The sequence below is a fragment of the Marmota marmota genome, unplaced genomic scaffold, assembly GCF_001458135.2.
Source record: "Marmota marmota marmota unplaced genomic scaffold, marMar, whole genome shotgun sequence".
Classification (NCBI taxonomy): Eukaryota; Metazoa; Chordata; class Mammalia; order Rodentia; family Sciuridae; genus Marmota; species Marmota marmota.
Genome location: NW_026000093.1, coordinates 11,425,385 through 11,452,990, shown reverse-complemented (window position 1 = coordinate 11,452,990; position 27,606 = coordinate 11,425,385). Strand labels below are relative to the sequence as shown.

General features: G+C 35.2%; 1 protein-coding gene across 11 annotated transcripts in view; it reads left to right on the top strand.

Moving 5' to 3' along the window:
* Positions 1–27,606, top strand: part of CUNH8orf34 (chromosome unknown C8orf34 homolog) — a 418,284-nt gene that overhangs the window by 375,761 nt on the left and 14,917 nt on the right. For 8 of the 11 annotated variants that reach the window (XM_048782941.1, XM_048782946.1, XM_048782943.1 and 5 more), the window contains 2 exons: positions 6,829–6,876; positions 15,426–15,519. In XM_048782941.1, coding sequence (XP_048638898.1) covers positions 6,829–6,876; positions 15,426–15,519 — 142 coding nt within the window. The remainder of the gene's footprint in view (positions 1–6,828; positions 6,877–15,425; positions 15,520–27,606) is intronic. The other 3 variants (XM_048782947.1, XM_048782945.1, XM_048782944.1) reach the window with 1 other exon arrangement.

Here is a 27,606-nt window from a genome sequence, read left to right as displayed (position 1 = left end):
ATAGAAAGTCACGCAAATAAAATATATGACCTTATTATAGTATAATGAGAATACTATCAAGGTCAACAAATAGAACTTTGCCAGATAACTGAGCAGTCTATCTAGTCTGCAACATTCCAGTTACAAACTCTGCCACCCACTGCGAGTAAAAACTATTCTAACTTTTATAGCAATCAATTATTTTTGCTTAACAAATTCTATCACCTAAATATGAATTCCTTGACACTATAGTTACCTTGTCAACATTTGAAAATCAGATATACCTTGGAACTTTCTTTTGATCTCTGGATTCTTCTTCCGTCTCTTGCTCTTATAATTTCAATGGTAAAGAACATACAAGAAAGTTTTTCTGAATTACCAACTTTTTGCATATATTTTCTTCCCTTGTGTTCTTTTTAGGTTTTTTCCTCTGGTTCTCCTGTTCTCCGTATGTTTGGTTTTCTTTGCCTATTTTTGATGTTTGTGATTTTCACTAAAATTCATTTTTAAAAAACATTATTTTTGTTTTTCAACATTTCCTTTTGTTTACCTACTAATTTTTTTAGGCATTATTTGTTGTTTCTTTTTTATTCCTTTTAATTTGGTTTTAATATGCAAAACGTTTGAAGAAGTTTTCCCTAAGTTTTATGTTTTATTATGCTTTTTTAAAAGTCAATTTAATATTTTTATGTTTTAGTAATATGAAAATAAACATTCATAACACCAAATTTTAAAAATACTTATTAATACATACTTTTTATATTTCAAGGTAAAATTTCTATTTAAGGACTATTTGTGAATTCTAAATAATAGCACGTTCTTCAATGAGCTTATTTCACATTCAGTAACAATATCTGACCACCGATTTTTGGAAGTGACTTACTTCCTTCATCCTATTATTTATCATCTTAATGATTTGTGTAGACTGCATACCTTAACTACCAGCTAAAACTGGTTTCCATTCATTCACTTTTTTTTTTTGGTACCAGGGACTGAACTCGACCACTGACTTACTGAGCCACATCCCAGCCTTTTCTATATTTTATTTAGAGACATGGTCTCACTGAGTTACTAAGTGCCTCGCTAAATTACTGAGACTGGCTTTAAATTTGTGATCCGGATCCTGCCTCAGCTTCCTGAGCCACTGGGATTACCACTCATCCACTTTTTTTTTTTTTTTAAGAGAGAAAGAGAAAAAATGAATTTTAATTTTTTTTTTTCGTTTTCGGTGCTGAGGATCTAACCCGGGCCGCATGCATGCCAGGCGAGCGCGCTACTGCTTGAGCCATATCCCCAGTTCACCACTCATCTACTTTTGAAACATTAGTTGCCACACCCTGTATCAGAATTTGAGAAGCAAAAATTAATTTAAAATTTTTTTTTGTGCTTTACCAATTTAATTTGAAAATAAAGACCAAGTAACCAATGATCAAGTGAACTGTGATACACACCTGTAATCCCAGCGGCTCCAGAGGCTAAGGCAAGTTTGGCAAGTTTAAAGTTAGTCTAGGCAGTTTAGAGAGGCACTTTGCAATTCAGCAAGACCCTGTCTCTAAATAAAATATAAGAAAGGGTGGGGATGTGGCTCAGTGATTAAGCATCCCTGGGTTCAATCCTCAGTAGCAAAAAAAAAAAAAAATTGTGATATGCGCTTTGATACAGATGTGTGAAGGTAGCACCTAAAGGCTTGAGTGAGGCAGCCATAGAAGTTTCCCTGTCTTTAATGGAAGGGTGGAGGTGCAGAGGCTCCCATATGGATGGCAGAATTGGGTGGGAAGGACAGAAATCTGGCATGGTCGTGGAACTATTCATAATTGACAAGGCAGGAGGCAGGGAAACCAGTATCTGGGTGGATCATGAAGATTCACACATTTACAACCAATAGTGCACGTTGTAGTTGCCAAAGTCTTTGAAGTTTTCAGAACTCTTTCATAATATTCATCTTATATGAAACACAACTCTGTGGTTCTGGTGTCTGAAATCCATAGATGAGTAAACCAGCTTTAGAAAAAAGGTGTGACTCTTCAAGAACTCATGGTGACAATTTGCTGTATTGGCACACTAAAACCATTTCAGAAAGAATGCATGGATTGTAGTTTTATTAATGATAGTTAATGATAGTAGTGAAATAAAATTAACATGGATATGATAGATTAATCAACATAAGATAGGCCTGGAGCAACTACTAGTTCAGTGTTAGATGGAACTTTCTAAAGCCAATTGACCAATCAGGGCCTTGCACATGCTAGGCAGGCACTCTACCATTGAGCTACATATCTAACCCCTTGTTCCTTCTAAAGGGACCCATTTGATCAAATCTTCAATTGCTGATTCCTGCTACAGGTACAACCTGATGCACCAATGGACCTTGGAAGCAAAGTGAATCATAACATCTTGTCTTAACAGAACCACTGTCTTTTGGTCCTAGCAATGCTAAAGCAGTCAAATGTCTTCTGTACAGGCTAAAGGTGTCATTTTCAGAGAAAGGTGATCTGCATACTTTGTCCTTGAAATTACGGACCAATTGGAAATAGATATTGCTGCACATTCTCTGGGACATCAATCATAGTCAGTGCCTTTGGAGTGTGCCAAATACTGAAAGCTGAATCAATCTCATCATCATCTGTCATAAATTCAGTAATGCTGTATTAACAGCACATTTAGAAAGCACAATATCTAGCCATCCTGTTGGCAACTGTATTTCAGAAACTTCTAGCATGAAACTAAGAAGTGACAGATGATATTGGTACCCCTATATCTGAAAATACAGTGCACATTTCAGGGCATAAATTAAATTTAGTGTTCTTCCCTGTAGTTCTGTGGTTTCATATAATTGCTCAGTTGTGCCTGGGCCCTTGTACAGAATTTTCCTTCTTTCTAGTATGAGTGAGGCCTTCCCCTTATTCAGCTCCTTCATCAGGCTAATTGGCCAAGCCTTTAAGAGTAAGCTTAAAAATAATTTCCTCAAGCATTACTCTATATTTTATCTTCATCGAACATATGCAGTGACTCGACAGCTCTCAGCACATGAGAGTTCTCAACACACGCTTGTTAAATAAATGAAAAGTTAGGTGCACTTCCCTCTAATCTTTTCCTCAAGGCATGCTGGTTTTACCTGTGTCAAGTAAATTTTCCTAAGATTTGAATGACTTGTATATCTGGTTTCTGAAGGTAAGATTTTATTTTTTATGATAGGGATTGATTCTTGTTCAATTCTTTATCCCAAGACCTATGTGGTACCCAATACCTGTGGAATAAATGATGGGTTTGCTGTTCTAGGTCTGTAGGAGTCCGAAATGCTTTGGCTGATCCTATTGAGCTCTTGTTTTTCCATGGGTCACACAAACCTCAGGTCCTTCTTAAGAGGGTGTTCTGTGTTAGCATTGTTTTTCGGTTTCACTTGGAAGAAGGTGGAAAGAGAGATCATTCTGTTGAAACAGGGTTTTCATGAAACATTTTTTGAAGGAAATTAATACCAGAGATCTTAGATGTGTAATGTTTGAGAACAAATATACCCTACGCAAGGGCCAGTCCATTTGCCTCTTGTCTTAGGATCAGTAAAAGATGAATGGAAAATACTTCACGGTTGAAATAAGAGAGGCTCTGATAGTGAAAAATGGCAATGGATTGAGGAGAGTGTGGACCTCGTCTTACTTCTGTTTCTCATTGAGAATGTTTCTTTAGCAGTAAAATTAACCAAGGGAGCTCAAAGAACCACTTTCTCCAACAGCCAACATCCCCTGTCATACGTTAAACGATAATCACTTTGGTTCCCCCTCCAACTTTCCCTGACTTTACAATATATTTTCTAATTCACATTTAAAACATTTTTTATCTCAACTGTGATTATATAAGGAACTCATGATAAGCAAAACCATATTGCAGGAAATACCTTTTCTTGCTTTTTTCCTTCTCCCTCTCTCTTTTTGTTAATGCATAGTTTCCATGTATTCTGCCCTTTCCCTCCTTCACACGCCCCTTTCTTTTTCTTTTTGTATCCCCTTTACCCTCTTTGTTTTTCAAGGGAAATTGCACTGGGGTAGTTTTGATTCACTTCCAGGTGATTACCAAAATTTTATGTTGTTAGAATGACTTGATACTTAAAATGCCAATTCTTTATAATTAAGTAAGAGTGGACTGAAATTGATAGCTTTGGGTTTTGAAAGGGATTATATTTCATTGGTGCTTCCAGTCGGGGGAGGAGGGAATCCCGCATTTCAGTGGTCCCATGATGGAAATGAAGAACCTAAGATAGACATATTGGACCAGGGCTCTTGACTGGGGCCAGCTCTCCTGACCCTAAGAATCAGAGATCCTGACATCTTGTTTTTTGCTTTGTCTACTTGGCCTTGTGCCGCATTTGTGATTTCTCTCTGCAAAGTGGTTGTTTCCTCTGTATTTTCCTCCTAGAGTCTTTTATTTTATTCTCCTTATTCAGTGGTGCCAACCTTGTCATTGATTTATGAAGGACAATTGCAGCCAAACTCCAATGAAATAAATGGTGACATGTAGATTTCTTCTTCCAAGCTAAATAACAGTCACAGACAGATTATTCACAGAATAATGATTTTATTTGGGAATGACAGAGCATTGTAATGGCAATACATGTGCCATAGTAAAGTATGAGTATATTCAAGAAGGTCAAGACAAAGGGAAGTTTTAAAGGTGAAAGTGAGAAGTTTATGTAAGCTACTTAGATACTAAGTTCATTGATCTTGGAGATGCATGTGGTGGTGGAGGGAGATGCATGTGGTGGCATGAGTTTATTGGTGCAGATTCCACTGCTGGGCCAGTATTCTATGGAGAGACTCTTGTTTGAATTGTTGCAGTATTAAAGAATGTTAAAGATCAACTTTGTTACACAAATCTGTGCATATATGTGACTGCAAAGCACAGAGTATGTGTAGAATGAGGCATGTGCTGGGCCTTTGAAAACTCCTTGAGAAAGTCCTTATCTCAGATAGACAGACATGGGTCCTCCCCCTCATAACTTCCCTCTCTAATTTTGTCTGATTCTGACAAGAAGGAGTTTGTCCTCATATCAACTTTCACAGTCATTTTTCTCTGGTGTAGATATTCAAAGACCTGGCACTGTGGGAAGAAGCAGAGCTGTCAAGAACTCTGCTTTATTTATATTTGATCATCAAGAAAGCCTTCAGTCATCATGAGGTCCAGCAGAAGACTACAAATGTACAAATTGGGAAAACCATTGCCCTCCAGTTCCCAGGAGACAAATCTCCCTTCTCAGCTAACTGCTGGGCACTGCTCCCTGCTGCCTTGCTGTTAACCCTCCTGAGTTCAGAGGCTGCCAGGCAGGCTTCAAGTGCTGGCTGCCCAGAAAGGTGCATTTGTAACTCTAAGCAGTTTGCCACCTTCCCCTCTGAGCAAGCAAAGGGAAGGGATTATTAGCATGCAAGTACAAGTTCTGTCACACAAAAGAGCCACATTGGAAAAGCCCACCGCATTCCTCCTCTAGTTGTTCAAATAAGGGCAGCTAGTGTAGCAAGTTCAGCCCTAAGAAGTTTATCTGAAGTGAGTTTCCAGTCCTCTCTGAGTACTTGGAGTTAAATCCCTCACCGTTTAGAGGACTTATATGGATTCAATTTTTCCAAATAGTTTATGCTTTAGTTTAAGATAACAGAACTATCTTATCTCTCTCACTATTTATCCATTAAAAATCCTACAAGCTTGGAAGCATTTGGAAACAGTTAAACTGCAACATATTGATTTTTTCACTAGTGGAAACCATGATTTGGAAAAAAATAGTACCACCTCTGTGGTTCAACCTGTGATGTCTATGTTTTTAGGAATATTAGCATCTTACTCCTAGCTTAATTTTTAGTTTTTGATGCTTTTTTTCCCTCTCCACTCCAAGTGTGGAACACACACCAGAAAGTTTTTTTTAACTAAATTTCTTACTTTTTTTTTTATTTAAGCAAGGTAAAAGAATGTCAGAAGTCATTCAGTTCTAGCAATACTCCTTGACATTAGTCATTTTACTTATCCCATTCTGACTTTGATTTCTCTCCATTTTCCAATTGGCCTAAGGATGTCTTGCCCTCAAGTTTTCCTGAAAAAGCAATTTAATGAGATAATGTAGATGAGGCTCCTTGAAAAGTTAAAAAAGTTTCCATAGAAACCAATATAAGCTTTATTCACATTTATTTAGTGCTCTTTTAAACACATATGGTGGCCTGACGTGTATTATTTCCTGATACCTCAGAATTTGTTTCCAAATGTCTCTGGCCATGGAGTGTGAAAATATTACTTATTCAAACTAACAAGCTGTTTGACAAGTTGAAATCTATGTTTAACTTGGTTGTTTTAAATTTCAGTGATTTAAATCTCAGTGGTTACTAGTATTCAAGATAAAAAATAAGAGTGCTAGAGTAGGCACAAATAATGGAAAGTTTACTACTTTAAGGCTCATAAGGTGAGAAAAATTGAATGTAAATATTGAATTTAAAGGCTAATGATGCATATTTTTTCATAAAATATTTTTAAGTCCATGTATTAGATCTTAACACAAATTTACAGAATTAGCAAGTTCTCACCTAATTTATCAAATGAATAGCAAATTTTATAAATTTATTTAGCATTCTGCTCTAAGACTTAGTTAGATACTCTAGCAGATTATTTATTTATGCTAACTAAAACTGACTTGAAAGATATATTGTCATCTCAAAAAAAATATATCTCTTTTAAAGAGCAGAAACTGCCCATCTGATACTCTCTAAAGAGACGGTGGGGAAGAGTCGCCTCTGTGCCGCTCTCAGATCTCCATGACTCTTTCATTCTTTCTGTCTCCTTCTCCTGACTTTTTCAATCTTTCTTCCTCTTTGTCTCTAGGGAGAAGTCTCCAGTGGTGGATACCCACTGAAAAACTATCCGGAAGAAGTAAGTTTTAAGGCAGCCTTCAAAGCACAGTCTGAAAATAGTCTATTGTGTGTCCTGAACACTTACTTGTGCTTTCTTCACCTACCTGTAGCGCTCCTAGTCTATATATGTGCATTGGTTGTGTCCACAACAACAATATGACAATAAATGTCCTCAAAATAGCTTTTGATTATCATTGGTTGATAGTTCCTGTGTAGCAGTTCAGTCATCTTGAGCATGAACCTAGTACTATCACATATTTCCATTCACAGATATTTGCTGATACCCTGATGAAGGTTTGATTGTTCATGAAAAGAAAAGAAAGACCTCATCAATGTTTTTATGGAAAGAAAAATCTAATACTAGGTTGACATTCATTCCTGTGGCAAATGCTCATTCAGATGACATTTGACAAGGTGTTACACACCTTGTGTGTGTTACAACACAAAGTGCTGTCCCAACATTAAAATATGCAATGGAAGTCCCTTGAAAACCCCTTTGGATTCTTGGGTTTATTTTTTGATATATTTTTGGGTATTCTGTGTCACAGAACTTTGGACTGAATACTGAGTATTTGGGAACTCTCAGAAAAAACAGTGGATAGAGTTCCCAAAGCTTGATCTGGAGATAAACCACAGTGGTCACTTAATTAGCCAGCTGAACCTGCTGCAGGTGAAGGGGTATGGGAAGCAGTTTGGTGATGGTATTTTAGCAGTACTAACTACCTGGTTTCAATGTTACTTCTTAGCAGGCAAGACTCTGTTCCTATATAACTATTTTTGCATGTGTGAGTCCACTCAAAAACCTGACTCTGCTGTATAGTTCATACATACATACATACATAGTTTATTCAGAATGTGTGTCAATACTTAAACTCTCACTTGCTTCCATATATCACTTGGAGAGCAAAATTGGAATGCATAAACACCCCTTTTAGTTTTTTTTTTTTTTTTTTTGTACTTGAGATTAAACCTAGGACTGCTTAACCACTGAGCCACATACCCAGGCCCCTGGCACCCCACTTTTTAAAAATATATTTTATTTAGAGACAGGGTCTTCCTGAGTTTCTTAGGACCTCACTAATTTGTTGAGGCTGGATTTGAATGCACAGTCCTCCTGCCTCAGCCTCCTATGCTGCTAGGATTGCAGGCATGTGCTGCCATCCCTGGCTGCCCACCCATTAAGATTTACATACCTATTTAGTGGTAGTTGAAGCTTTGCCAAAGACCCCTGCAGAAAGAGTGACCAAAGGAGAAAAAAAGAAACGTCTATATAGCTGTTTGAATTCAGGTTAGAAAAGTCAAAATATATAAGGCAAAAAAAACCACAACCTAAATTTCAGTTTAAAGAATTTGATGCAGAGATTGAGTAGAAGATGTTTAGCAACTAGCACAGCAATTAATGTTGCCCACAGGAAGGAAGATACTATTTTTGAAGTATTCATCAGTAGAACCTCCCTTTAGGATTCTGTGGTTGCTGGGTTCTGCATTCCTCACTTGTTGGTAGGGTTGGAGGTGGCTGGCCTCCTCCACAAGTAAGGTATCTAATCCCTTTCTAATGTGTCCTGTCTGGATTTAACACTATGGAAGAAGAGGAGCCCTGAGGTGCTGGTATAAGAAATGGGCTGTTAACTACGATGGAAACACTACAATAAGACTTATTCTAATTTTGTAATTCTAATTCAAGAAAAGCACCTGATTTTCTCTGTAACTACCAATGCATTGCAATGTAAGTGTGCATGCCATATATAAGCATGAATCCTTTATTTGGCAAGAAGGTTGAGAATTTGTGCCTTCTCTTGGGATGTGCTTGAAGGGCATTGCTCCTCAGAGAGGCCCTCTGACTACGTCAGCATTATCTCGGGGCTTGTAAGAAATACAAGGGATTGCTGGATACTTAAAGAATTAAAAATCATCCTACCAAGATCTCTGTGATTCATAAATACCCCAGGTGGTGAGAAGTACAGTTCTAAAGAATCCTTTCCAGTATTATTTCTGGAGATTTTTGTATATTGTGGTTATTACCAGCAGCATACCCCAGGGGCTTAGCCTGGGTCTTGGCTGACAGAATGCAGCAGTGTGAAGAAATAGGCAAACAATGGAAAAAGGAAAAATGTATTTTATACAGTTTGATGGAGATTGCTTCTTCCTCCACCAGCCCCACTGAATCAGTCACAATTTATAGAAACAAAGCCAGGTGATACCCAGATGTAGATTTAGTTAGTCTGTGCTAGACAGTTCCCAGTATAGGGGGATCTCCACTTTAACCTCTGTGGCCTCTGCCAGGTCAGAGCATGCAGCCCTGCAGCCTCCATATGAGCATAAGGAAGTTGAGTTCAATTTCAGAAGGACCCCCAACTTCAATCTGTTTCATAGGAAGAAGTTTTATGTAGCAGCTAAAGGTAAAAAATGTGAGCCACAATATGATATTATTTTTGTTCTTTTTCTCACTTAATGCTCTTACATTTACTTTTGCCATTTTCCTTCAGTTTAGTAGAATCAGGAAACAATAAACAACATTTAAAAAATGTTAGATGCATTGATGTTAAAAGCAAGCTAGCAAACATTTGCTTTTACTTAGTACACACAAAAATTCAAATAAATCACAGTGTTTACATTTTTAAGATATTTAACATTTCTTGTTGAAGTTTGAAGAACTCTTTGCAGATCAAAGTTTCTGTTTTTTTAAAATCTAGTCTTATAGTAAGGTAGAATCATAACCATACAACATTAGTCAGTTTTGGTTAGACCTGAATCAAAACTGAAGAGAAAATATATTCTCCCTTAAGAGTAAGGCTAAAAGATAAGTTTTATTCTATATTTTCTACTTGTTAGTGTGTTATTTTTTCAGGATAATATTTGTGTTTTTGACCAAATAAAAATGATATATTTTATAATAATCTACTTTTCTTGATCTTCAAAATATCTCTGATAGTTAAAAAACTTACATGCTCTTCACTTGCTAACTCAAAAGTGGAATCATAATTTCATAACAGAATTTTTAGCTTTTAGAATGATAATGTTATTGCTCAATGAATACTATATAGATAGAGTTGAGAACAACTTAACAAATTTAAGCATAAATCTTGGTTGTTACACCTTTTGTAGAGAAGTTAATCTCTTTAAAATATCACATTTCCTAGATGAATCATTGGGAAGCAATATGGTACACTAGTTGAAAATCGCCTACGTAGTAGTGAAATGTTGTGATTTAAATATATATGCATGAAGATAAGAATTGTCACCTTAAGCAGTTAAGAATTTTTAAAGAACCCAAGAAGTTAATGATTTTTCAAACTTTAAAGAGCAATTTACAGTGGTCCTTACAACTTTGGGAAGCTAGTGGTGAAGGCCAGAACACCCTCAAGGTCACCGGCAAGTGGCAGCTTCACAGACTCTAAGGGTGTCAGACAGGGAGAGAAGCATTGGAGAAAGGCAAGCCTCTTTTGAATCTGTCAGCTTGATTTTGTGAGCCCTTCCATCTGAAAGGGAAAGGTGATCAATTCTCTGAACAAAATATCTTAGAATCATTTCTGGCCAGTTTGTATTGTTTCTCCTGTGTTGTATTCTGTGATCCCCAGCATACTGAAGTTCCAACTCTATTTCTGGTGGGGAACATATGACATTATCATCTATAATAAGTAAGTAACTTTATTTTTATCCTTCTTAGGGACTTCTTTGTTAAAAGCTGAAGCCAATTATTATTTATTATCACAGTTTTATTTGGCTTGGTTAACTAGGAAACAAGTATTTTTCCCCCAAAGAAAATCAATTTGTCATTGACAATCATTAACAATAGATTTTTGTTGTTCAATAGCAACTTTCAAAAGATTATAATAGTACTGTCATACAGATGCAAACTGAAGACATGTCAAAGATTTATGTAACTAATAAATCAGTGAGGGAACAAGTAACATGTTCAAAGGAGAATTCAAACTGTCACATATGCAGACAAATAGGGATGCTGAAGTGAAGTTATAAATAGATGCAAAAACTGTCAAAATAGAATCATCTCAATAGGATAATAATCAATTGCACTATAAAAGAATGAAATTGAATTTCATGTAGGCAAGAATATTTGGCACTTTTATAATTGTCTATAAAAATATAATTATAAAGTAGCTAAAGTCAATGAAAGATCAAGAGCCTCTATAGAATTAGGTAACTGGAAGTCATGTTATAAAATGGCTTTTCATTGACTACCCCTGACAGTTTTTCTTCCTTTTTCAAGTCTTTGGCAACTTTACTTTGCAATTTGCTTGGAAAGGAAAACCACCAAATGCAATGAGTTAGAATATAGGATGGAGTGTGATCATAATGCATTGTCAATATAGCCAATATGTCCTGTAAATTTGAGTAGTTAATTTTGCAATGTTTCTTACAATCTACCATATTTTTCTATCTTTATTATTACTCCTCTCTTCTTTTATCAGATCCTGTTATTTCAAACTATAGTTCCCCAAACTTGGTGAATTCTTTTTTCTTATAGTTTCATTGTCCTTTTGCAGTTCTTAAAAGAAGTGGGCTATAGAATCATACTTTCACAGCTTGGTAGTATGGGTTCTTTTATTAATAAATATAAAAAAGAAAGTTATTCACAAACTTTGCTAATTTAACTATGTCAAATATATGTAGGAAATTTCCTTTTCTTACAGGTACAGGGCCAATTCTTCATCAGTAGAAGCAGTCTATTCAATGTATCTAGAATTGAGTGTGATTTTGTTTTGCTTTGTATATACCATGCTTCAGGGATCTTTTTGTTTTGTTTTGTTTTAAGAGATTCTGTGGCTATAGAAGTAAAATAAAAATTATTGAGTCTTTCTGAAAAGTGGAAACTAATGTTATTTCCATACTTAAACATACTTATATCAAGAGGAAAGAAATACTTAGTTAATTCAGAATTTAAGTGTCCACTAGTGAAAATTTGAACAAAGAAACATTTTTTTTCCTTTCTAAGTATACAGAACTTCCATAGCCACATGTGACATAAATCACTGATTGCATTTAGAGAATCTAAAAATAAGCTATCCATGTGGAACAATACAGCTGAACTTTATAAAGCACTTATTCTGTTAGCAGATAGAATGATATGTTGATTCAGGGCTGGCAACTGTTTCCCATATGATCCATGTCACTGTTTCCCACCCCTCCTAGTTACTGGACATTTGCTATACTCACAGTGAAAGTGTTTTAGAAAAAGAATGAATAGTGTTTCTTCTAAAAGCAGCCCAGAGAATTTACTCTTGGGAATATGAAAGGGCTTGTACCGAACTCAGACATAGTTTAAAGTGCCTGTAGAAAATTTTTGAATAAACTTAACAAAGAAGAATGCATCAGCTCTTGTGTATAACATGTTCAAGATTTTACCTCCTTGACCCCATCAGAAAGAATTATATGTAGACTGTTTGGCTGAGCTTTGGACATGTCCTATTGGCACTGATAAAGCAAACAGGTGCATTATATTACTAGCTCTATTCCAGGGAAAACCAAAGTAAAACAGTTGTATCATCATCTATTAATAGTAATATTTATTCTATGTTTATGATTCTAATAACTCAACATTTTCAAGTTCTTCCCAAACTACATATTTTTCTAACTAATGTTCCATTTGTACTTTTTATAATTTACAATAAACAAAGAATAGTTGGATGCTGCTTATCTTCTCAGGAGTAAGGCCATTAAACCCAGAAACCAATCAGTACTACTGATTAATATTCTGAACTATTGTGGGGAAAAATTGACATATGCGTCACATCTTTTCTTATGAGAATGGATTTTAGTATTTAGTACAAAAGATAAATAACTTATAATTTATTATTAGGTAGAGTGCTTGCCTAGTGTGTATGAGACACTGTTTGACTCCTAGCTCTGTAAAAAAATCATTATCATTATTATTATCATTTTATATATTTGTTTATTTATGCAGAACAGCTGATTGAACCCAGTGTCTTGCACACACTAGGCAAATGCTCTACCACTGCGCTACACTGCCAGCCTCAAAATATGTTTTCATTAGAATAGATTTTCTTTTGATCACTTTAAAATTTTCTCTTTTACGTGAGGAGCCCGAGTCTTTTGATCTTACCTTAGAACACCAAAACCATCATTTTCTTTTGTATTTCTTTAAACATCAGAGACTGCATGTTTTTTTTTTTTTCAAAAAAATTCAAGAATGTGATTTTCCCTCTGTTACATGTGAATTTTTGTAGTTTTACTTCTGCCATTATCTCTATAGTTGTGGAATTTTAAATCTAAGTTTTTTCAGTTTTTTACTGCTTCTTTGTATAATCCTAAGGTCAAATCTAATATGACAAATTTTAAAAGATTAAGCTAAATCATAAAAATAAATATCAATTAATATTCATTAGTGTATTGAATGTCTTTAATGTTTTGCAAACTTTCCCTTCAGTAGCTCATCTGGTACCTCCCACATTCAATCACATAAAGAAGAGTGGAGACCTAGATGTGGACCAGTTGTTAAGGACTAGACATTGTCTAATCTAGTACCTTCACCCTCTTCATGTTGTCCCGAGAGGAGAAGTAACTGTCCCAATCTAAACAAGATTAAAAAAAAGAACAAAAACGTGTCTCCTCATCTCTAAGGCAAGGACTTTTCCCTGCAGAGCTCATGGCTCATTGGATAAGAAAGTTTCAATCCAAATAACAGACTATTTTCAAGATCTGTTGAGGCTAAAAATTTCTGGTGTTTTCATTTTAAAATGAAGATCATTTTCAAAATATTAGTTTGCTTTGTCTTTTATTTTTAAAGTAAGCCTTTTTATTTTAGATCAGTTTTAGATTTGCAGAATTAATGCAGAGATAATAAAGAGATCCTGTATACCTCCTACTAGTTTCAAGTACTATTAATACCTGCTATTAGTGTGGGATTTTTGTAATAATGAATAGGCCATTATCAAACATTCTTAGTAATGAACTTCTCACTTTGTTCAGCATTCCACAAGTTTTTCTTAATGTTCTTTTTTTCTGTTCCAGATTCCATCCAGGATACCACATTGGATTCTCTAGTTCTGTCTCCTTAGGTCCTTCTCGATTGTGACCCTTTCTCAGGCTTCTCTTGTGTTTCATGACTCTAGAAATTTTGACTTTCGGCTAGTCAAATATTTTGACTAGTGCTGGTCATATATTTTGTTTTTGTCCTTCCGTTGATATTTGTTGGATATTTTTCCTTATCATCAGACTGGGATGATGTTTTTAGAAAGAACATAGATATAAAATTCTGTTACTCAGTCTCTGTTTTGTGGCAGGTACTATAATAGATGGAGGAAATGCATAGGGGAAATATTTACCCATGCCTTCAAGGACCTTCTAGGCTACTATGGAGACAGTGGGTTATTGAAAGTATGATTACTACAGAATCATTGTGATATGGGTACCTTAAACACCTGAAGGAATGGAGGAGCATCCTGGCTTTGGAGTACTGGAAAGCCTTCTAGCAGAGGTGACACTGGAGCCTTGGAGGAAGAGTGTTAATGTTGGAGAGAGATAAGGAAATGCAGTGTAAAACACCCTGTTAGATTGTAGAATATGACAAAATTGATGCTACCTGTTAACTACTGTGGAGTGGTAGATGTGGGTTGGAGATCAGGCGAATGGGTATGGATCCTGACAGGCCTTGAGTTACACTCTGGGAATAATGAGAGGACCTTTGAAAGATTATGAGCAAGCTAATGATAACATACAGGCTTCTAAAAACACTGAAGTCAGAGGAAAACAGTAAGAAAAATTAGAGAGATTACAAAAATCGGCCATAAAATTTTTCACAGATGGTTATTACTACAGTCAAAATGGGAGATGGTTGGGATGGGGACATAGCTCAATGGTAGAGCATTTGTGCACCATGCCTGAGGCTCAGTTTAGTCCTCAGGACCACAAATGACACCAGTACCAAGAACAACAAAAAATAACATGGGAAATGGTGACTTTCGGTTAGTGACTGAAAGGAAAGAGAGCAGTAAGGAAGGATACAGGGAACATTTTTACAAAAATCATGAGTAGAATCTGGATATAGCGGTGTGCACTTTTACTTCCAGCAGCTTGGGTGGTTGAGGCAGGAGGATCACTTGAGCCTAAGAATTCAAGACTAAAACAGAAAAAAAGCTAAAAAAAGAGGAAGGAGACAATGAAGGAATACTGAAGGGCAAAGTTGAGTGAAGTGTTGTTCCCCAAGTCCTACCAATCTGTTTTCTGATTAAAAGAAATTGAAATGATGTTTGGAAAGAGGCACATTTTATGCAATTTTGTATTCCATAAAATTCATATTTCCAAAAATGAGTGTCAACATTGCTATAGAAATATTAACAGGAAAATAGTCTAGATATTTCTTCTTGTTAACATTGTAAATCTTATTAAAAGGAAAATGTAAACAAAGGTAGTTTTGTGACTCATGTCTATGACATGAAAACAAATTTAAACTTCCAGCTCTTCTCTAACATAGAGGAGTGCTTCTTAGGGTTTTTGAAGATGCAGTTTATAAAAGCAGAGTTGTTCACCCATACTGGTGCTCCTGATATCAGTCTAGAGTCTCACCAAAAATAATTTGTTTTCTTGCAGGATGAATCTTTAAAGCAACTACAGGTACTTCATCAACCATGGCTTTTGCCAAGTGACACAGAGAGTGAAGGCGTTGAGGCAGAACAAGACAAACGTGAGTAGACAGTGCTGTTTATTGACAAACTGCATTTACCAAGAAGAAACCCACAATAAAGGTATTTAATTTTCATAGCATTAAACAACTTCTGCAAAAAAATGTGAAACTTGATTATAGAGAACATTTTAAAATAAACTACACTTCAGGTCCATAAATTTGATTCAGTGACATCCTAATTATGATATAAAGGTCCACAAACTAACTTTCAAAAAAAAATTATTCTTCTTGAAGACCAGCATGAAATGCTCTGTTAAAATGTGAATCTTCTATCGATATTGTAGAATTATATCAGTGACAACTTGCTATTATTTAAGGAGCTTAAAGAATGTTAGGATCCATTTATTATTTATATAAAATTATCTTGGTTGGTTAAATGAATAAATTTATATTAAATTCATAATTACAAATTTATGAATATATAAATATATATAAACTAAGTCCATAAAATAAATTATCATAGATTTCTTTTGTGATACCAGAGAATGAATCCAGAGGTGCTTAAACACAGAGCTACATCTCCAGCCCTTTATATTTTTTTATTTTGAGACAGAGTCTCACTAAGTTGTTGAGGTTGGCTTCAAACTTGTGAACCTCCAGCTTTAGCCTCCTGAATCACTGAGATTACAGGCATGTACCACTATGCCTGGCATAATATATAATTTAAGACAAATAGAATATATGATTCTTGATTTAAGTTTCTGGGTTATTATATCAAGACAAGGATCCCTATACTGTGACAAGGCCCCTGTCAAGCTCTGCAGGGGATTAGTAACAGACATCTGGGTTCAGACATTTTGTTGAGAGGTTTGTGTTTGGATTATATAGAAATAGCACAAACTTTTAAATAGTAGCATATATAAAAATTTTAAAACCAATTATAGATTACAGAGAGAAATAACTATGTTTCAGGTATATGATAATGGCCCTCATCATAGCCAGTGTGAAGTTAATTAATAACTCTCCTGAGCCACATCCACTAGAGATAGCTAATGTGATATACAGGTAACATCAGGATTCCATACCCTGGGGTCCTAACAGGAAACCACTCTCACAGGCTTAAAGGCATTAAGAACACCCTATTCCACTTCCATAGCCATAGGTGTATGTGGAGAGAGGGAGCACAGGAAGGAGAGGAGCAAAGTGACAGGATGCTTAGATTTGAGGAGGCAGAGGGCCCCTGTGTCACTCAGCTGTGTCCTTGGAAATATGGTGAAAACCATGATGACATTTTGTAGATTCTACTGGAGGGGAAAAAAAACACCTTCAATATACAACAGATTTTTGAAGACTCTGAAAGTGGATTTCACTTTAAACAAGTGGAAAAGTAAAAAGAATACATTGGAAGGTCTAAAGCAAGAAATTCTAAGTAAAATGGTCTAGAATCAAATGGTTTGTGGTACAAAGAAGAGAATCTACAAATCTGAAAAAAAAAATAATAGTGGTCCAGAACTTTTATGAAAAAAAAACCTCAAACACATATGCAACCCCCACATACACACACCATCTTACATATATTTAAATATACAAAGCTCTTACTCTAGAATTTGTGTTCAGTAATTCTCACTAAATTTTTTTGAGGCTTTTTATAAATGTTGTATTAAAAAAAATAAAAAAAATTTAGGCATCTGTATTGCTATTGTCTAAACATTAAATATATATACACACACACATACACACACACACTAAATACACACACACACACATACACTATCTTAATTATATATGTGCTGTATCTAATTAATTAGAACTTAATATAGAAAAGTATTTGTCAAGCCAGGCATGATGGTATACACCTGTAATCCCAGCGGCTCTGGAGCCTGAGGCAGGGAGATTGCAAATTCAAAGTCAGCCTCAGCAAAAGTGAGGCAGTGTCTCCAAATAAAATTCAAAGTAGGGTTGGGGATGTGGCTCAATGGTTGAGTGCCCCTGAATTCCATCACTGGTACTCCCTGCAGCCCCCACCAAAAAAAAAAAAAAGAATTTATCAGAATAGTACATTCTATCCAGTTCTAGATTTCAATTTATTTCCTTTATTCCAAATCCATGTGTCTACAATAAGCATTAACCCCAGAAAACAGCCTAATAATATAAAAGATACAAAAATACTCAGAACTTTCTTCAGTCTTTGTTATTTGATACATCCTGCCTTTCTGCATATCTTCCTAAGATTTTGAGAATAAATGTCATTTTCTCCTCTTCCACTAGGTGCCGATTATTTCAGAGAGTCCATTTGTTTTCTTGATCTTAAAAGGATTCATAATAAACCCTCAATAAGTATCAGTTAAATTAATCAGTGAGTAAATAAATGAGTTAAAAAATGAATAGAGGGCTGGGGATGTGGCTCAAGCAGTAGCATGCTCGCCTGGCATGGGCGGGGTGCTGGGTTCAATCCTCAGCACTACATAAAAATAAAATAAAAAGATGTTGTGTCCACCGAAAACTAAAAAGTAAATATTAAAAAATTATCTCTCTCTCTCTTTAAAAAAAATTTAAGAAAATGAATAGATTTCTTTGGTGCTTTCCTACTTATCAGGACAGTTGGAAATTTAAAGCAAACAACTGTGACTTTAAATAATTGTTATAAAATTATTTATGGTTTTATTATAATTTTAATATTGGATTCATTATTTTATCCATGGATTTTGTTGAATGGTCTATCAATCATTCTAAGGAAGACCATTCCTGAACTCTTGTAACCAGGGACCTAGAACCAAAAAGATTTGATCTCAGCAATATCATACTGGGCACTGACCCTTGACAATGGTAAACTGTTTGAAATAAAATCAGGGTTTAAAATAATTAGGTGGTAATCATAGCCATCTGGAAATGGAATGCTAGCTAGCATTGTAGCCAGGCTCTTTGCACAGATGCAAATATTTTTCAAGAATAACTTCCAACAGCCAAGTGCTGGGACATGTGCAAGTTGGATCCACTGAAGCACTGATATCTCCACTTGCTCTCAAAGCCTATAGTTTGTGAAACAGCTAGAAAGATCCATGTACATAATCTACCTCTATTTTCCCAGTGAAAGGAAATAAATGACATAAATCGATGTGAACCCAGCATCTAATATAGAATCTATAGGCTCATATACTAGAAATTTATGAGTCAAGAAGAGGAGAAGTTCATCATTCCAACAGTAACACCTGTTTCTTGACTCAGCTTTCTGTAAATAATGCCTAAGTAATTTTATAGATTTCTCCATTTTCTCCTGAGACAAAATTATCATGGCAGGAAGTTTCCAAATAATGTCAGTTGTTTTCAGTGGTGCATATTTCTTATTGCACCATTTTAAAACAAGATTGATCTCAAATAAATATTACAAAAGAACACTTTTTAAGAAATGATATCAGAAGCAATTAAGTGGGAAACTTCATAAACTTTTCTTATAAACGAGTTAAGCAGAACACTTAAGTAGATTTTTTTTTTTTGCTTTTAGTGGAAAAGTGTAAATTATAACTGTATAAATTAAACTGATTAATTAAATTAAACTGATGTCTAGGGTGTTTTTAATCTCCCACATTATAGTCTAAAGTCACTAAATTAATCAAAATAAGGATGTTAGGATCTACTCAGGTTCTCCATATTCTTAGACTGTACTTCAGACCTATTGACAAAGAGCTTAAGTATATGGAACTCTGATTTCTGCATTTTGAGTAATTCCTCAGATGATCTTTGCTTTTTCTAAGATTGAGAACCACTGGGAGGGAAGGTTCAATGAGTCAGGAAGTTTTTTTTAAAGAAATGACTCCACAGTGCTGTTCGACTTTGGATCTTCTTTCTGTAGGCCTCTTCCTCACCCATTAATTAAGTTAGTATATAAAATATGGAGTGGGAGAAGAAAGAAGACTGAAATTTGGAGGAATAAGTGTGGAGGAAAATTGAAGGACAGATCCTCCTTCGATGCTTACCAAGTCAAAAAAACAGAAGACATCTAGACACCATTCAGCCAGCATCCTCTAACTTCATTTTCCATTTTTTAAAATTATGGATAACCCAGCTAAAAATGAATGGGAATAAACAGAAAATGAAAAGCAAACCAAACCATCAAATCAACACAGATGCCCTAAATCAAGAAACAAGAGTTGGAATGGCATGTAGAAGCTAATGATGTCAAGATACATTGAGACTTCAAATTGGAGGCCTGAAGTTGTAATGTTTATCATAACAGATGATTTACTGCTGGGTCTGCGTCAGTGTATACGATACTGTGCGAAGCCTGCACCCTTCGGGCTGCCTCAGGAATGGAAAGGGAAGGAAAATATCTGTAGTCCTCAGCTGTGGAAAAAGTGAGGAAGATTGCTATCTATACTGGACTTTGGATGAAATATACAGTTCTGTATGAGAAAATAAACTCTTAGGTCTATACTTCAGTTGTTGGGTTTAAAGGTAAACTCCCTATGTTGTTAGGAACCCTAATTTATAGAAACAATTGGCCATCACCATTCAAATTCATAGGATCCCTTTTGTGTATAAAGGCAAAACTGGGGCACTCACATCTCACAGATTTTAAAGTCAACTTTTGCTGAAGGTAAGCTCTCATCCAAGATTTACAAACTGTATGAAAAATTGTAGTAACACCAGGGAGAGTCTGTGGATGCTAGGAGCAATAGAATTACCACGTTCAGAATGGAAAGAAATAGGTCAATCTGAAAGAGATTGCATTAAAAGTATGTTTGAAATACTTAAATATCTAAAAGAGAATGAAAAATACATACTGAAAGAACTAGAAAGTGAGAAAAAAGACATATTTAAAAGAATTTAAAACATTCAGACTAAAAAAATCATAACATTAAAAATTGAATCAATGTGTTAAATAGTTCTTTAAAACTGTGAAGAGTGAATTAGACAAATGAAAAATGTGTAAAAAATAAAGAAGCCAGGCACATTGGTACACACCTGTAACCCCAGATACTTGGGAGGCTGAGGCAGGAGGGTTGCAAGTTCAAGTTTGGTGTGGGCCACTTAGCAAGACCCTGTCTCAAAATAAAAGTAATAAAGGTGGTTGGGGGTATAGCTCAGTGGTAGATCACTTGCTTAACTTATGCAAGGACATGGGTTTTATCTCTAGTACAAAAAAAAAAAGAACAAAAAGAAACTTTGAGCATCAGGTTAAGCAGTATATGAGATATAGACATACATAAATGTCACATATACATGCATATAAACATATATAGCTTACAGTATTTATATATGTAAATAAGTATACATAAATATATATACAGATTATACATATAATAAATACATCATATATGCTTGTATATGTATGTGCAAGTATATATGTATATGTAAGTATACATATGTAAGCCATATAAATCCAAACTCCAAAAGAAACTAGAAAGACATGCAATGATGAAAGATAATGACTGAAATGCTTGCAGAATTAATGAAAGGTTTTAATTTTCAAATAGAGATGCATAACTAACATTATTTATTTTAATGTTCACTTTACAAAAATGTTGGATATAGTCAGGAGAGAAAAATGTTTGAAACAACCAGAAACAGTTGTAGGATGTATATGAAAAGAGTAAAGTTAGGCTTAAGGACTGTTCTCATCAGCGGAGACTGAATGCCTTTGAAGACTGCCAGGCAATCCTCTGCCCATAGACTGTTGGGCAAGTGACTGCCCCTCTTTATTGATGGTTTCCACTTGGCAAGACTTCATTCTCATACTTTTTTTGACACGATTTCTTTGAATATATTTATAGTAGTTGATTAAAATCTTGTCTAGTAAGTCCATCAACTGGGTTACCTTAAAATAGTTTGATTGACTGCTTTATTCCTGTTTCTGGGCCATATGTTCTTATTTTGCAATATGTCACTTATTATTTTTATTACTATGTTATTTGCTATATATAGCCACTTGAAGCCTCTGCTCAGTAGCTTAGTGGTCAGCTTATTATCAGACAAGATCTTAAGGCATGCCACTGACATTCTATCAGTTTTCAACTCAGCTTCCAAAGAGCTTTAAGTCAAGCAGAAGTGAGAGACAGATCTGTATCAAGTGTTTTTTAGCAAACACATAGCACTGCACACCTTTGTAGCTTCCTGTGGACATCTCATTTAGCAGGTTTTACTTCTATGTTTTTATTTTATTTTTTTGTAAGCCTTTTATTTGCCTCAACTAGTATTATTTTATCAAGTAGCTGTTATGCAAAACCACTGCCCCTGGATGTTTTTGAAAGTCCTAGAGGCAGATTTTCTTCCAGAGGGAACCTTAATTCAAGTGAAATAAAGAAAAGCTCAATAAGTGAGGATTATCCAGGTATTTTCTTTTTTAAAAATATTTATTTTTTAGTTATAGTTGGACACAATACCTTTATTTCACTTATTTATTTTTATGTGGTGCTGAGGATCGAACCCAGGTCTCACATGTGCAAGGCGATCGCTCTACCACTGAGCCACAACCCCAGCCCCTATCCAGGTATTTTCCATAGTGACAATTCTTGGAGGATATAGCATTTGGGAACCCCAAATCTATTCTGTTTTCTGAAGTGAATGTAGGCTGTTTTGATCACAGTTACTGTTACTGTGAGGGCATGTTTTTCAGAGCCGGAGAAAAGTGTATTGATATAAGTCAAGTTAAAACTCTATACAACACAATGTTGGCATTGAGATTCAGCTGTTTTTCTTAACTTAATGTTCTATGGCTTATACTAAACCTTTAGTTAATTTCCAGGATTATAAAAAAGTAATTTTTGATGATTCTTTTTTTTGGGGGGGGTTGTATTAGAGATTGAACTCAGAGGCACTTGACCACTAAGCCACATTCCTAGCCCCATTTTGTATTTTATTTAGAGAGGGGTCTCACAGAGTTGTTTAGTGCCTTGCTTTTTGCTGAGGCTGACTTTGAACTCAAAATCCTCCTGTCTCAGACTCCCAAACCACTGGGATCACAGGCGTGCGTCACAGTGCCCAGACATCTTTGATGATTCTTGCAAGTATTTCAATTATTTTTGTAATGAAAATCAAATACACTTCATCACTCAGTCCTTTTAATTTTTTTTTTTTTTTAAATTTTCAGACAGGAGTTTCTGAGGCTGGTCTCAAACTTGGTGGTTCAAGGACCACTTCAACTTGGTCCTCCTACCTCAGCCTCCTGAGTCTTTGGGATTACAGGGGTGCATCACCGTGCCTGGCTTCTATTTGCTTTTATTAGGAGGTTTTCAGAAGCCCCTACACCAACATTCCATAGATGCTTCTCTTTTCTTATTTTCTTTATTTGTCAGCCTGGTTTCCTTTTTGACTGAGAAGGAGAGCGAGTGTGAAATTTGCATAATGGGGTATTAGAACCAGACAGTATCCACTTCTCAGTCCTAGTTGCATGAAAATCTATTAAAAATAATTGTGGTAAAGTAAGTTTAAGGAAATTCTACATATTCCTATATTTGAAGGACTCTCATATAAGACATTGACATTGATAAAATGACAGCTTTTCAAGAGGAACAAAGCAACTGTATAATTTTAAATGAACAGGTCAAGTATAATCAGCATTTTAGCCATTGTTGAACTTGAGGAAATGCTATTGAGACTCTTCTAAAATATTCATGCAATAAAATCACCTAGTAGTCCTATACATAGTAGCAAGATCTGCTTGACTATGCGTAGCCTAATGTTTTTGCATATTTATTTGAACTCTTTGCAGAATAAGGTTAACTTCTACTTTCAGAATATCTATGGTTGACAGAATCTCAAGTTCTGGAAGAATAAGTGATCTGAACCTTTAAACTGTGCTAAACTAGTCTAATCTCTCAATCTTATTTCTCTCCATTAATTAACTATGGGGCAATTGAGGTTCCAAGAGACTGTATGCTTGTTCATGCCACCTAGTGAACAGCAGAGGCAGAACTAGAACCAAGGTCTTCTAATCAGACCTAATACTATTACCCCCATTGCACCATCCCCAATCATGGCCATCCCCACTCCTATTCCAAGGAGTGACACAGTTTATGCCATGTCTCTTGGGAGCAGAAAGGTGTGGGGCATAACTGGAGCCACAGGATGCAGTTGTCTGCAGACTATGACGTGGCTTTTCATCTTGAAGAAAAATCTTTCTTCTTTTAACCTAATCTCAGATAATTTCTTCCCAGGTAGTCTTCTAGGATTTATATTTAAGGTATGCATGTGATAGTGGTGTTAAGGTATCACTGCTGATTATGTCCCTAGCTCCAAACTAAGGCACTGATGTGTTATTAAAAAATATAAAGGGGAGCAGTGGACCGTATAGAATAAATATGAAAATGAGTTCATGGCTAATTAGCTCGGACAGGACTCAGAGCCTCAGGAGACTTGGACCTCTCTGGATTTTAATAGTATTAGGATTATGGTATCAGAAATAAGGATTTGGCTATACATATCCCAGGCTATACATATCACATCATTTGGTCAGCTTGGTTACCCTCCAATACACATATTTGTAGAGAAAAGACATGCACTGGAAGCAACAAAGAATAGAATAATAGCAATAGAATAAAACAACACCAAGATGACTACAAAGATGCACTCTCAAAGTCAAAATGACAAAACCATAAAGCAAACTGTAGTGGGTTCTTTTGGAAGCTCAAAAGAAATCTTGATTCTACTTTAAGCCCATTTTTTTGATGTTAATTTTCTATGAACTTTAGAAAATTCTAAAGCATCTAAAGCATAGAAGACAATGAACCCTCTAAATTAGATATATCAGACATTTGCAGTTTAATATCTGTAATTATCATAAATGCTTCAGGATTGATTTTTAACCAATAAATGTCCATCAACATAATTACTCTTAATTATCTATTAAAAGTAAGCTAATCCAATGACAAATTGCAATTTTCTATTGTAATACCAATTATTGAGAATTATTTTGGTTACAAATAAATGTTTGTAATTTCTAGAGGGCAAATACCTGTGAATCATTCATGGGTATTCTTGCATTGACATAGTTCCCATGATTGTGATAAAACTCTGATATTATAAAAGGTTCAATTGATTCCTAAGGCCCTCAATAATTTAAAGGATAACATTTAATAATGTGTAAAGTTTAATCTCATCAAATAAACTATTACTAAATTTAATGGAAAAATGTGTCATGTTGCTCAGCAATATGTAGGATTACATGCTTCAGAGTCCCTGCTTTGTTTATTAAACTTCTTTGTCATGTGTAACAGTTGTCAGAAAATTTCATAGAGAGCATTGGATAGGCTGTGCTTGAATAAGACAGCTTAAATTTTATTTTGCAATGCAATTTTACTTGGGATTAGAGTATTATACAGAGTTGAATTCTTTAACACTGAAAATGGAAGATGTACGGTCCAATTTTTTTTTTTGTTTTTGTTTTTAAAGAAGTAAAAGATATAAATGAGTAGCACATGTTTTTAATCCTTTCACTAAACACTTTGTCTTGGAATAGTCTTATATTTGTTCTAGGTGTGGCTTGAAATTTAAAAATAAAACAATAAAAATAAAATGAAAGAAATTTTAGTTCATTTTCTTGGCCCTGGATGAATATAATTTGGGGGCAGCTTTAGGTCATATGGAGTGTATCTTTCACAAATGAGAAGAATGTATTGGATAGTTGCAAGTAAATCTGAATTGTTTATCTCTACGGATTTTTTTGTGTGTTTATCTTCAGTCATTGAAAAAAAACATATCAGCCAAAAAGTTTCATGATTTCCTTTGGCTCTTTTTGCAGCATTCACCTACTTCACCGTCACAAATTAAATGAACTTGGAAAAATTGTCCCAAATCAGAAATTTAGTTAAGACTATCCAACATATACCCCATATGCGCTATTGGTCAGATTATTTCCTTAGAACAATTATATTTGTGAATCTAAAAATGTATATATATATGTAATGTATGTATTATTGAAAGGTCAGCTTAGTTATTCCCACAACACAAGTATTGGCTACCATGTGCTGCACTCCGTAGCATGGGAGTTATGAAGTAATATATCATCTCTTTTTGTTATCAAGTCACAAAGAATTTCATAAATACCTGAAGCAACCATCATACTATTTTGTGTGTGTGTACATGTGTGGGGTACATAAGATTGAATCGAGGGCCTTGCTCATGTTAGGCAGGCACTCTACCATTAAGCTATATCCCAAGCCCTTTTTAAATTTTTATTTTGAGACAGGGTCTTGCTGAGCTGCCCAGAAATGACCTAGAATTTATGTTCCACTGACCTCAGCCTCCTGTGTAGCTGGGATTACAGGTGTGCACCATAGCACCAGGCTAGTCATACTATTTTCTTAGTCATACTATTTTTTTTAAGGAGCTATCATGTTGGAGGAACTTTGATGAAGAAAGTAGGGATGAGTAGGATCTCAAAGAGTAGGGAAAAGCCAAAAGTAGCAAGAATAATAGCATGGGAAAACCTACAAAGACAGGAAGAGCATCATTATTCTTGATAGCCCAGAGAACATGGCAGTTGTATTGTTTGAAAGAGACATCAGATACAGAAGATTAGAGAGAAGTCAGTCTGGAACATGTGGGAAGTCCTAGGTAAAATCCCCAGTACCACAAAAACAAAGATTGAGCCCTTATCTGAAGTCCTAAGGTATACGTTGACTTTCTATGAAGGGATGTAACTGTTTTCTCACCACGTATGTAGTCTCACAGACTCACACCATTTCAAAGATGGGCAACATCTTCCAAACCTTTTAATTTTAAAAGTGAGGAGACTAAAGCCCAAAGAATGGCATCAACTTTTCATACCTCTTTAGCAAGTTATTTGACCAGAGTTCAGAAATACAGGAAATTCTGTAGAAGTTAGCACACTCTGCTTTCTACTCTGGTTGGCTTGGTTTTGGATTCTGTATTCATATTACAGGCCCAAAATTAAGAATTTGGATTTGATTTCTTTAACTGAAAAGTAAGTATGCATTCAGAGGAGGAATATTTAAGAAATTGGCAACGAAGCAGTGTTTATACATTTTTTCTCCTAGTATAGATTTCCCTGTAGATTTAGTTGTAATTCTTGGGGGAAAAAAAAAAAGGTGGTGGTTTGAAATAGATTTCTGCTTTTGTTAAAAGTCTACATCTGGGCTTAACTTCCTAACTAAGGCTGCATTTTGAAAGGACGCTAAGGGATTATTCATTTCTGTATAGCACTATTTAAAGGCAAGATGCTGGATGTATCAGCAGACATGCTTAGTTTGGTTAGATCAATATTTTAGACATGAAAATAAATTTAATATTAACAAATTGGGAAATACCAAGTTTAAAAAAATCAGATAATATTCTCTTTGCAAAACAAAAGATACAGTAATACCAGGTTTGCATTTCCTCATAACAACACTTAGTGTGAACTGAGCAGCAGGCTTTGGTGATGAGCACAGGACAGTTTGCCTTGGTTCGTACCACTTGCCAGTCTCCTCAATGCAGTTTGCTTCTCCTGTGCACTCACTTCTCCATTTCTCCACTGCTCAGGTAGAAGGTTGTGGCTCCTCAGTCTGATTCAAGTAGTGGGTCTTCCCTGTTAGCCAACATTATCTCCCTCTAGCTGCCCAACATTTTTCAATTCACCTTGTCATGTTGCCTAAACTAGTATGAAGAGTCAAAATTTGTGTAATGGAAAGAGGAGTGATGGTTTTTTGATTTGGAGGAGACATGTTATAAAATCAGAAAAATAACAAGTAACAAGTAGAAAATGCCCATAATTTCATCACTCAAAAATTGTTCATTTTGCTATTTTATCCCCCGATTATTTTTTAAAGAATTATCATACACCCTCTTTCTTTCTCATAGGCATGTGCACACCTACACACACACACACACACACACACACACACACACATACACACATACACAGGATCATCTATATAATAATGTTTGAGGATATATAATCTATATTGAGTTTCATAATAAGGCTTTAACATTATAGTTTAAATATTTTCCACATTGTTAAAATATTACTTTATAATATGTTGTGAAAAAAATAAATGCATAGCATTTTATTATCTGTATATACCATGATTTGATGACTTTACCCTTTTGTGGCTCATACTGATATTTAAAATTATTTTAAATGAAACTGGGAGGATTATCTTTTTGCTAATTCATCTTTATAAATACTTACAATAAATATCTTAAGCTTGT